General features: G+C 39.3%; 1 protein-coding gene across 2 annotated transcripts in view; it reads left to right on the forward strand.

Moving 5' to 3' along the window:
* Window positions 1-12,617, forward strand: part of LOC124789739 (allantoinase) — a 253,013-nt gene that overhangs the window by 209,462 nt on the left and 30,934 nt on the right. For both annotated transcript variants that reach the window (XM_047257193.1, XM_047257192.1), the window contains exon 11: window positions 9,435-9,467. In XM_047257193.1, coding sequence (XP_047113149.1) covers window positions 9,435-9,467 — 33 coding nt within the window. The remainder of the gene's footprint in view (window positions 1-9,434; window positions 9,468-12,617) is intronic.

A 12,617-nucleotide genomic window follows, 5' to 3' on the forward strand; every position in this document is an offset into this window, starting at 1 on the left:
ATACATAATTCTACAAGTCCTCAAAATTTGCATATAATAGTACAAAGATCTGACTAAGTGAGCCCTTGTGACTCATTTACCACTGGAGTAAATTTAGACTAATGTTACCCAATTGTGTTGCATGTGTAACTTCACTGATGTAGCACACTCCAGCTGCTATAACAGCACTATTGTTAACTGATTGGATAATTAACTCAAAACTACATTATAAGAGTTAATAATTGTGCCACTCCTCACACATCACCAATGTCTCACACAATAACAGAATTATAATTTCAAGATTATTATTTATGCAGTAAAAGAATAAAAAGATCTTAACACAGATTAAATACACCAACCACATTACACACAGTTCATTAATACAGAAAACAGATTATCACCTGGACAAGCTGTTAAGTGACAGCTGACTTAATATTGCAATTTTTTAATATTGAGTTGCAGGTAGGCATAACAAATAGACTGTCACAAAATAAGCTTTCAGCCAACAAAGCCTACATGAGCATTATGGATATCAGTACTGTTTTTTGCAGGACAGAAGGACTAAATTTTCTGGCAATAAAAAGTGATTCACTGCACTAAGATCACTCAGAGAAATTGTAAGAAAATGTGTATTGAATATGAATAATGTAATGTTAAATCTGTTCCCATACTCCATCTATGAATTTTTTCTTATAACAGGCAATCTCTTGAACAATTCAGTTTAAACAGTGTAACAAGTTGTTCTGAATGTGATTGCTCCCCATATCACACACTACATTACTAAATAAATTACTCAAAGTGGATAACCCCCAAGCACAAACATTAATGATCTTGCAAATTAATGTGTGGCCTTTAAAACAGTCTACCTATTTGAACTTCAGACTTAACTGGAAAACTTTAACTGCAGGATGGTTTTCATAAATGTGGCATGACTTAACCACAAAGAATTAAAATTATGTTTATTGTGTTATTATGAACTGGCATCTAGCTATGGAGAACAAGAATAAATCATGGTGATGTTTTTGCCTGTGTTATAAAAGAAATGTGAACCTAATCTATGAAGTTACATATGTAAATGAACCATTTGTAGAGCCAAAAGTTCATGCTGCAGCTGCAATGTTACTAAAATAAGGTAAGTATAGCTACTGCAATACATAATCCCTCTTAATCACAATAAATACCCACTGTGCCATGGGGCAACTGTGTGGCAGTGTGTTTTGTCTGTTACCAACTTGGAAAAATCACATAAGCTCAGCCACAGGTAAATCAGATAGCAGACTTCATTTTACTGGTAGGATACTTGGAAAATAGAGCCTGTCTAGAGAGTGCTTACAATACACTCATGTGACTAGTTCTAGGATACTGCTCAAATGTTTAGAACCAGATAGGAGTAATGGGAAGTATATATCATATACAAAAAAGAACAGCATGATGGACACAAGTTAACTGACTCATGGTAGAGCATCAGAACAGTTCAGAAAAACCTGAACTGGCAGATACTTGAAGATGTATCAGAAGCAATTGATAGGAGAGGGTAACTTTACAGTATAGCCACTGATCACTATAAAAGGTTTGTTAGCTTTATTTACATGGTACTGCTAACAAAATTACAAGGGCTGGGTACTGATGCAAGATTAGTGTGGTAGGGGATAGTACTTCCACACAACAGAAAGCACAGGGTGATATTGAGAGACTTCATATCAAAGATAGTGATGACAGAGAGAGGTGTACCACAAGATAGTAATTTAGAGCCACTGCAGTATCCACTTCATGTGAATGATACTGGGGACAGGATAAAATCTGAATTAAGACTGTTTGTAGATGATGTATAAGAAACTAAAATTTGCTAAATTGTGAGATAATGCAGAAAGACCTAGATATGTTCAGAAATGAGATCCAGAGAAATCAGATGTTAGTACATTCAGGAAGACTGATTAGCTCACCTACACAAATAGCAGGAGTGCTGTAAGATACAAGTACAAGCTGGGATCAGAGAGCATCACCCTATGACAACAATGTTAATACCTGATGTGACATCACATGGTAGGAAACTACACCTTGGGCTACATGCAGATGAGGTAAAATGTACAAGCAAGGGCAAACAGGAGATAGACTACATGCCCCTTGTAAATTCCCAGTTGAAGTATGCTGCAAGGGATAGTGAGCACAATGAATGAGAGACATGTATTTAATGGGAGACTACAGGACAAGTAGTGCCACAGAAATGATTAAAAAACTGCAATGAGATCATGTCATACATCACATCATACAAAGAGGTCCTGTATTTGGAGGAATTTGTTAGTATATGAGAGTGAAGATGCATAAGAATATGTAGCATATAGGCTAATAGAAACCACAAGTGACATAGTTTGAGCAAGATTCAGAATCAAGACTGGGCACAAATTTATAATGTTATCCACCTGGCATCAGCCAGGCTTACCTCTAAATGTAACAGAAAACCAAGCTTGCTAGTACATATCTTTCAAAAATATACTGTAATCACTGGAGAAGATTTTAGTCATCCAAAAATTTCTTGGAATAGTTACAATTTAGTAAGTGGTGAGCATCTCATGACAACCTGTAAAACGATGCATAGAACAGATATTTGGGAAGCATATTTATGAAAATAGATTGATGTAACTTCTTTGAAAATGTCCATGTTGAATCTGGTATCAATGACCATTAGGAGGTTCTAGCTACAAAGATTACCAAACTACAGAGGGTAACTAAAACAAGTAGAGTAGGCACCAAGTTGCAGACGGGAACAACAAAAATGAATACTAGAAATATTTCAAAGCTTTCAGACACAGGTCTGCTTCAGAAGTAGCATTCCCACAAATTCACACAACAACTCATACACACTTGCTCACTGTTACTGGACCTCAATATTGTAAATAGGAGCTCTTCACAAAATACAAAACATAATATCCTATGACTACAGTGTCAAAGAGTAACATTTGTAATCAGTCTTCTCATACAAATATCTCTGTGTAACAATGTGTATGGGTATGTAAAGGAATGGTCTCATATGTTCTGTCATAGGTAAAGTTGGTGTTAGACATAAGTTCATAAACTGAGGAACTGCAATCAGTCTACTATGGAGACAGCTTACAAAATGCATCTGTCACCCATCTTAGAATATTGCTCAGCCCTGTGTTAACTGGGAATATTGAATGTATACGACAAAATGCTTATTTTTTTTTTTTTTTTTTTTTTTCAACCCATGAAAGAGTTTTATGGAGATGATGAAAATCTTAACTTGCTTACACTTGAAGACAGCCACTATCTACTTTACAGAAGTCTACATACAAAGTTTTAAAAACAAGCAGCAAAACATAAATGTAGCTAAACAGTACAACCACCTGTGCATTGCTCCTGTAAAGACTGGAAAGACAACGTTAGAATAATGACAGTGCACACAGTCATTTACGCAATCATTCTTCCTGTACCCACACACAGTGTAATGTGAAAATGCTTTAATATGGAACATACACTCTGCATGCACATACAGTACTTTGCACAACATAGTTGCAGATGTAGTCTTTGTTGGGGTATACAGGGTGGAGTGAAATTCGTGCACTTGGGCTTTGCAGCACAACTCCTCACATGCCAGCAATAAAAAAATATCTCTGACAAAATTTCATCTGGCGAGTACATCCGGCAGAAAAACGTTGTTAAAGAGTGGCAATCTGGCAACACTGTAACCATATGTATGGTGACTACCTCTATCAACACATGTTGGTTGTGCTGTACAGTTGGTGCAGTGTATAAAGTTTTTGGTTAGCAAACAGGAGGTCAAGAGTTCGATCCTGGGTTGGGGCACATTTTTTTTATTTGCTAATTTCATTTTGACATTTTATTCTGTAATATACACCATTTCTTAGGTCACACGAATCCTAAATTTACAGCATTTTCTAATGCTCAACACAAAAAACACGTAGTTAGACAAATAAGAAATAGACAGTTGAAACAAATGACCTGTCATAGGACAGAATAATTACAAAAACAATATCAGTCTCGAAATTTTAAAGATTACAATACAGTACAATAACACAACATGTACCCATCATTCATACTACATGTAATATGAGTGTTCAGACATAGCATGTTAGCAACCAATGACAATAACAATGTCCATATTAATGACCGCATGACCTTCACAACAGAATACGTTGTCCTCAGAACAACAGACGCTCAAAGCGACCTCCCTCCACATCCAAACACTGTGCAATTCACCGGATCATACAGCATCCACAGTAACAAGAGCAGCATGAAGATGCGCTACCATTTCTTCCACATTTGTCGGCAGAGTAGAGTACATGTGCACTTTCAGGTGTCCGCACAGGAAGAAATCCAAGGAATGTAGGTCAGGTGAAAGTGGTGGCCATACAACTGGACCTCCACAACCGAGCCATTTCCCCAGAAATGTTCTGTCCAAATACCGTCGCACATTAATTCCAGAGTGTGGAGGTGCACCATCACGTTGGAACCATATCCCCTGCTGAACATGTAGTGGAAAATCTTCCAGCGCATCAGGCAGATAGTTTGAGAGGAATGTATGATACCTTCATGCCGTCAACCAGTCAGGTAACATGTATGGCCCAACCACCTTTTGCCCAATATTCCGGCCCAGACATTGATACCAAAGTGAACTCGGTATCCACAGTTGTGGGTGATGTGTGGGTTAACCTCACAACAATGGTGGGCATTGTACATATTGAAGACACCCTCACAAGTGAATGCTGGTTCATTTGACCAAATTACATTGTTCACAAAGTTATCATTGGTTTCCTGTTGTTATTGGAACCATTCACAGAATTGCATTTTCTGATGACGATGTGCAGGATGCAGGTATTGCGTGAAAGCATAATGATAGGAGGGCAGCCCATGCTCGTGCAGCGCGTTAATGACCATACTTTGCAAGACACACAGCTCCCTTGCTATGCTATGTGTACTTTGCTGAGGTTCTTGGTGTATGACCTCCAGAACAGCTTCCTCAGCAGCTGGGGTACAGTGAGTCTGTGGGTGACCTCTGTCGAGTAATGGTGGAAAGAGACAATCTGCCTCCCAAAGGTACACTTCCAGATGACGAAACACATTTTTTCTGGATGGCATCAATGAGGATATCTAGCAGCATATTCACCAGACTCAATGTTGAAAGGTATAATCAGTGGGACCATGGTGATAACGCATACAAACGATCATGTGAAACCCAGCTCGTGCTATTCATCCATGAGATTCAGAGGGCCATAGACATGGGTTCCCAGGTAGATGCCATGTTTCTTGACTTCCGCAAGGCATTCGATACAGTTCCCACAGTCGTTTAATGAACAAAGTAGGAGCATATGGACTATCAGACCAATTGTGTGATTGGATTGAAGAGTTCCTAGATAACAGAATGCAGCATGTCACTCTCAATGGAGAGGTGTCTTCCAAAGTAAGAGTGATTTCAGGTGTGCCACAGGGGAGTGTCGTAAGACCATTGCTATTCACAATATACATAAATGACCTTGTGGATAACATTGGAAGTTCACTGAGGCTTCTTGCAGATGATGCTGTGGTATATCGAGTGGTAGTAACAATGGAAAATTGTACTGAAATGCAGGAGGATCTGCAACAAACTGACGCATGGTGCAGGGAATGGCAATTGAATCTCAATGTAGACAAGTGTAATGTGCTGCGAATACATAGAAAGAAAGATCCTTTATCATTTGGCTATAATATAGCAGATCAGCAACTGGAAGCAGTTAATTCCGTAAATTATCTGGGAGTAGGCATTAGGAGTGATTTAAAGTGGAATGATCATATAAAGTTGATCGTCGGTAAAGCAGATGCCAGACTGAGATTCATTGGAAGAATCCTAAGGAAATGCAATCCGAAAACAAAGGAAGTAGGTTACAGTACACTTGTTTGCCCACTGCTTGAATATTGCTCACCAGTTTGGGATCCGTAACAGATAGGGTGGACAGAAGAATAGAGAAGATCCAACAGAGAGCAGTGCGCTTCATTACAGGATCATTTAGTAATCGCGAAAGCGTTACGGAGATGATAGATAAACTCCAGTGGAAGACTTTGCAGGAGAGACGCTCAGTTGCTCGGTATGGGCTTTTGTTGAAGTTTCGAGAACATACCTTCACCGAGGAGTCAAGCAGTATATTGCTCCCTCCTTCATATATCTTGCAAAGAGACCATGAGGATAAAATGAGAGAGATTAGAGCCCACACAGAGGCATACCAACAATCTTTCTTTCCACAAACAATACGAGACTGGAATAGAAGGGAGAACCGATAGATGTATTCAAAGTACTCTCCGCCACACACCGTCAGGTGTATTGAGGAGTATGGATGTAGATGTAGAGATGTAGAAATAGTAGCCGAGTTTGGACATTATTCACAAAGCATGTTGCTAGCCCTACTGGTAACTTAAGGCCCTAATAAATTGTAATGGACCAGAATGAGGCAAGAATAATAGTTGGTACTAATCTATGGGACCATTGGAGGAAGGTACAAAGAAAGCAGGTTTCATATCTACTACATGAAGTGGTGCGAATAAATTCACACCCACAATGTGGAAAGGGCTTCTTACAAAGCTGACCATTCTTCCCTTTCTACAATTGTAGTAGGTAAGTGCAAATGTTTTCTAGGGTCCTGCTGCACTTGCTGTTGATGATTAAGATGCCAGATACCGTACCACCTGGACTACATTTTCCAAATAAAAAATGTATGCCTCCAGGATCGAACCCTCGACCTCCTGCATGCTAACCCAGAACTTTATATACTGCACCAACTGCATAGTACAACTAAATTAGTGCTGACAGAGGTAGTCACAATAGATGTGGTTACAGTGTTGCCAGATTGTCACTCTTTAACAACCTTTTTCTGCAAGATATACTCACCAGATGAAATTTTGGGAGAGGTATTTTTTTTTTTTTATCGCTGGCATGTGAGGTGTTGGGCTGCGAAGCCCAAGTGCACGAATTTCACTTCACCCTGTATAACACATAGAAAGGCCATCAGGATAAAATAAGTAGGAAATCAAGGAACAACAATGGAGGCAAATGTTATTACATTAGTACAGCACTAAAAGAATGGAACAGTTTACCAGGGAATATCATCAGTCAATTTCCAAAAAGCACTGCTTAATTTAAAAATGTGGTTGAACAGATGAGAAACACAAATATTATAGAGATAAGGATGAAGTTAAATATAGTTCATCTATTGCATAGCAACACTGTATGAAAACAGAAAGGGTATAATAAAGTTAAGTGATGTACAAATCTTATGTTCACTACATTGGCAACAGCTGTACTTTTGAACAAATAAAACAAATCTAAAACACCCCATTTCTACCCAGAGCAGAAGAATAACAAACTGATGTCATGGCCATGGACAGTTGCATTATTCCTCAGTTGACAGTATGTTCAGAAGACTTAAATGAAATGTTCCTAGCCATCCAAGAGCCTAAACCCTTTGTGTGATTCATGCTATTTGATGATATTTTCATGGAATGGACCCAGAACCAAAACATTCTACCCTCATTCCTTCAAAGCTTCAACACCTTCTCTCCAATCAATCATAATTTTCCCTCTTCAGTGAAATGTGTCACTTTCTGGAAACTGACATCCAACTCTCCAATGGCTCCATAAAAACCTCTGTTTATCTTAAACCTACCAACAATAAACAACAGTTCCTCTTCAATAGCTACCAGCCCTTACATACCAAAACATAATGTCTGGCCACATATGGACATCACATCTGTCATGACGAGCAATCCCTTGCCCAGTGTTCTGAAGGTTGTACTAAGGCTTCAAAGACAGGCAAAACCTTCCAAATACAGTCCACAGATTTCCCATGCCATATCCACATATGCCCTTAATTCTACTCCCCTACAAATCAGTTGCAAAGGAGCATAGGAGCATACTTCTCATTAACCAATATCACACCAGACTGGAGCAATTCAACACCACCATGCACCTAGGCTTCAACTATCTTTCACCACACCTTGAAACAAGGAACATCCTTCCCACTCTTCTCCCAAGGTGGTATCCCATGTCCATCCACTCTACAAAATATTCCACTCCATCCTCATACTTATATAACATACACTCCCAACCACTAGCCACATTAGTCTTATTCCTGCAGACCATCAATTTGCAAGACCTATCCTAGACATCAAACAATTATGTGCTATTACAGGTCTGTCACAACCTACCAGTGTTAGGGTCAGCTATAAAAGCAGTCAGGCCATATAACGACTTTACTGGAAATTCTTCACAGCCTATTAAGTGGCATAATTGCTAATCAGCTGTAACCTTGAATGAATGGTTACCAGAAAATTATGATTAAGAGCTAAGTTGACTACTTGATCACAGAACTTTGTGCTGAACACAATGTGCTCAACTTCAATGGCTGCTTCACAATACTATCTGGGCCCCCTCCTAATATTAGCTTCTTTTATTTACATAGATGAGAACAGTCCATAGAACACAACCTTTGACCCTGCAACTCTCCTGGCCTAGATCCTAGCAATCCCATTCCCACACCTCCCATTCCACTCAGTTAACCTATATTCTTACTTTTCTCTCCACGGTAATCCTTTGTTCTGTATCTCCTACCTTCTCCTCATATCACTACTTGTGTGTTTATTTCATTGTGTGCCACGAGCATAACCCATAACCCACAGATAGGTCAGGGCGTATTCATCAGTGCCACATTACTATTGAATTCCCTTGTCTCTTCTCTTCCCCTATTTGCCTTCTTATTCCCACTCCATCTGCAAATTGCAGCAGCAGGCAATGTTGTTGGCTGGAAGAAAGTAGCAGTTTGTGTGTGTGTGTGTGTGTGTGTGTGTGTGTGTGTGTGTGTGTGTGTGTGTTTTGTTATTTTACTTGGAATAATGAGATTTTCAGAAAGCCCAGCAAAGTTTTTCAATCACGTGAGTGGTTATCTTTGTTCCTTTCATTATTAATAATTTATTATTTATTGGATGTTAATGACTGCTTGTAAAAACGTTCAACAATGAATTAAGCAATTGACATTCAAGCAGTTTAAGCAGATGTACAGTTTAACACACTCACCTTCTGGGTCAGTGTCAATATTTTACATACCTAAAACTATAGTTCTGCAATTGAAGAACCTGCCCTACACAACTTGAGCAGATAAGATTTTTTTCATTTCTAAAAGTGTTAAAATGTTATAACAATTTAATTACTGAATCTTTATTGATACATAACTTTTTAATGTGTGTTGTTATAATTTTTGTGAGGCAGTCAGCAGTGTTATTAAAGAGTATACCAGCCATAACCAATTTATAATGTTTTTTTTATTTTTTTTATTTCCTCTATCTTGTCAAGCAAATGAAGTCCTGAAGATGATTACTATTATTGTCAACTGAGTGACATCAAAAGCATTCTTTTACCTTTTTGCCAATTTTATAAATAACTTTTTTTTTTTCAGGTAACGAAGTCAATTATTGAATTCAAGAACAAGGTAAATATTTCACTTATACCATCTAGATTATAGAACAGAGATTATTTTTTTTTATTTTTTTGTGTATAATATTATTTCAGGCAAAAAATTATAAGTGTATTTGTGACATGAGAAATCACTGAGCAACTGATATTTCTGTGATACAGATTTAACAACAGCAACATAAACGTTGGGGGTGTTATTTCAGTGATAACAAATAATATTTTGTAAGACTTCAGTATACAGTGTGTATTATCATGGAACAAGTGACAGAGATATTGCAAAAGCTGAACTGAACACAAAGAAAATATGTAACAGTGCAGAAATGAATTTTTATATTGCTTGAATTTTCATAGTCAACATTGATTTAGATAGTAAATTCCATTTTAAATATCCTCTAGTAAATCTCCCATACCAGTAGTCTTAACCCCTACCACCAAAGTTTGTTCTTCAGTGTGACTGTGAATGAAGATCATTTTTACTGGTAACTGATTACATGCATCAGTAAGTGAGAAAATTCTTTTGATCTTCTTTTGATATAATGTTTCTATAAAAAGAGTAAAGAAATTTTTCCACATACTCTTTATTTTAAATCTACACCTAATGACCTATTTGCATGTATCAAGTTATCTAATGTATCAATTAAATGGAGACCTAATGGTGTTGATGCACTGAAAATACATCTTTGATGCAAACAATTTAATATAAGAGACTGAATATTTCATGTTTTAAACATAGTGGATATCTTGGAAGCTGTGGCATCCAAGCACACAGGAAAAGTATGCACAATAGTTGGACAGTTTAATAACAACACAAACTTCATGGTACACCACAGGCATTACAAATAAAAGATCAAAGACCTCAACCAAAAACGGAGTCCAAGACTGTAGCAAAGCTTAGTTCACAAGAGCAGAGTATTAGTAATAGTCATAACAGTGCAAGTAAGAGAATCACAAAAGCGGTCTCTTCTCTGGCTCATATACTGATACTTGGTGTCTCAATGAGCTGCGGTGGTGCTGACTGATGTCAGTGTGCACAGGCCTAGATGAGGGCAGTGGTGGCGCTGTCTGGTGTTGGTCCCCATGCTCAGACTAGTGACAGTGCAGGTGACCCAAGAGTGGTGGCCTGCATAGGTGCACTGTGGAAGTGGAGATGGTGTGCAGTGCTGGTCTGGTGCCTCCTGGACCAGCAATGACAATGCAATTAGTGTGGGCCAAATTGTGGCTGTTTTAGTGATGAAAAAGGTGCTGACAAGTGAGGGTGTTAACATGGGTGTGTTATCACATTACTCCTCCTTTGGTAAGATGATGATGAGCCATCAGCCACCAGATCCCTCTGTGCTGTGTGCTGCTGAGGTGACCCCATGAAGCTGACATCCATGGCATCCAGGTCATTGGGCTCTGCTGAATCCTGTGTGGTGAACTGATCCCTGCCAGTGGAAACATGAGATAAGGCTGGAACTGCCCTTTGGAAAAACAGTTCAACTGTGGTTGAACGTGTAATGGCTCTCTGGTTGCTCTGGCACTGGGGTTGGAGCTATATGGCTATCCAGCTCCCAGAAAGTTGAGGTGGAAATGTGCTTTGGTGGCTCCTACAAATCCTTATGCTGCACCTCCCACAATAGACTCCCCCATAGCTCTGGCTATGGGAGGTCCAGTGAAATACTGGAAAAGTCAGCTGATGAGTGCCCTTGTGTGGGAGGGTGAGTACACAGCAGAACGAAGGATCAGATGGGGTTCATTGACTAGGATGATTATTGGAGATGTCAGATGGCTTAGATCCAAATTCTGAGGTGGTGCAGGTGTAAAAAGTAGTAGCAACAAGAGTGTCAGACATTGATTTCCACACAGATTCGCAGCTGGTTTTTTTCTTCGGCCTTCTGCTTGCCACCTACTGCACACTCTCTGCTGCCTATGGATGACTGCAGGACTCCAGTGCTCCTGCTGGCCAGAGATGTGGGCCCCTACTGGGGTCCACAGTCAGAATCTCAGTGACACTGGTGCTGAAGCTGGTGGGGGGACCGACTTCAACAGGTGTGCCTGGGTACATGACTGGCAACCATGCAATCAATCTGCTGGGCTCTTCTCTCCAACAGATTTGGCCTTGAAAGTGCTAAGAAAGAGTGCTGGTGTACTGTCCTTTTGGGCATCCCCAACATATTTCTTCATTTGAGTTCTGAACATTCGAACTAGACATTCTGCCGCTCCATTTTATTGGGGTGAAACAGTGGTGCTTTGTTGTGGTGGAAGTCATTCTTAGAACAAAAATCATTAAATGTTTGGGATACAATCTGTTGCACAATATCTGTCACCAGAGTGCAAGGGGGGGGGGGGGGGGAGGGGGGGGAGTCCCTTCTGATCATAAAGATCTTCATGGGAGCTCTTACAGTGATCTCTGCTGTTGTGGAATGGCAATAGATGATGTATGGATAATGCAAATATGCATCAATAAAAGTTAACAAATTTGCCTTGAGAAAGGGGCATGCAAAATCCAAGTGGATGTATTGCCATGGCTGCATGGGCGTAGTCTAATGCTTTAGACGACAAGAAGCAATGTGGAGCTGGTTTGCAAACTTCCCACCTCTCTCCCATACTTTGACTTACTTGGTATGTACAGCTGATCTTCTCTGGATAGCCGGCCACATTGATCTCCAAAAACTTCTTCTCTGAAGAATAATGCTGGTTAAGGGAATTTATCACACTCTCTCTCTACTCTTGAAATAATCTGGTACTCGAAGAATACTTTTAGTTCAGTCATGATATATTTCAACTTCCACAAAAAACAAATTACCATTTCTCATACAAATATTCGAACTCGCGCAAGTCAACCAAGTCATCAAACATTAGACTCTAATAAGTTACATTTACAACAGGGTTGGTTTAATAACCACCAGAAAATATGAACATGTCTTGCTTATAGCAAGTCCAACACATGAATTACTTAAAAATCTAATCTCACTTCTTCATTTGTCCTAAACAACCATCACAGTCACTAAACCAGCAAAGAATAGCACAGGCTTTTCTCTACACATACACTGAAACTCTATGGATTGTACAGCACAGGTACTTGTTGGCCGCCGTTCAGCCACCGCGTCCACATTTTGCTCGTGACTGTTTTTAGACCTGCACACACAAACATGCAATGTGCAGTAAGTCAGATTCGTCTCTCTTA

The sequence above is a fragment of the Schistocerca piceifrons genome, chromosome 3 (assembly GCF_021461385.2).
Source record: "Schistocerca piceifrons isolate TAMUIC-IGC-003096 chromosome 3, iqSchPice1.1, whole genome shotgun sequence".
Taxonomy (NCBI): Eukaryota; Metazoa; Arthropoda; class Insecta; order Orthoptera; family Acrididae; genus Schistocerca; species Schistocerca piceifrons.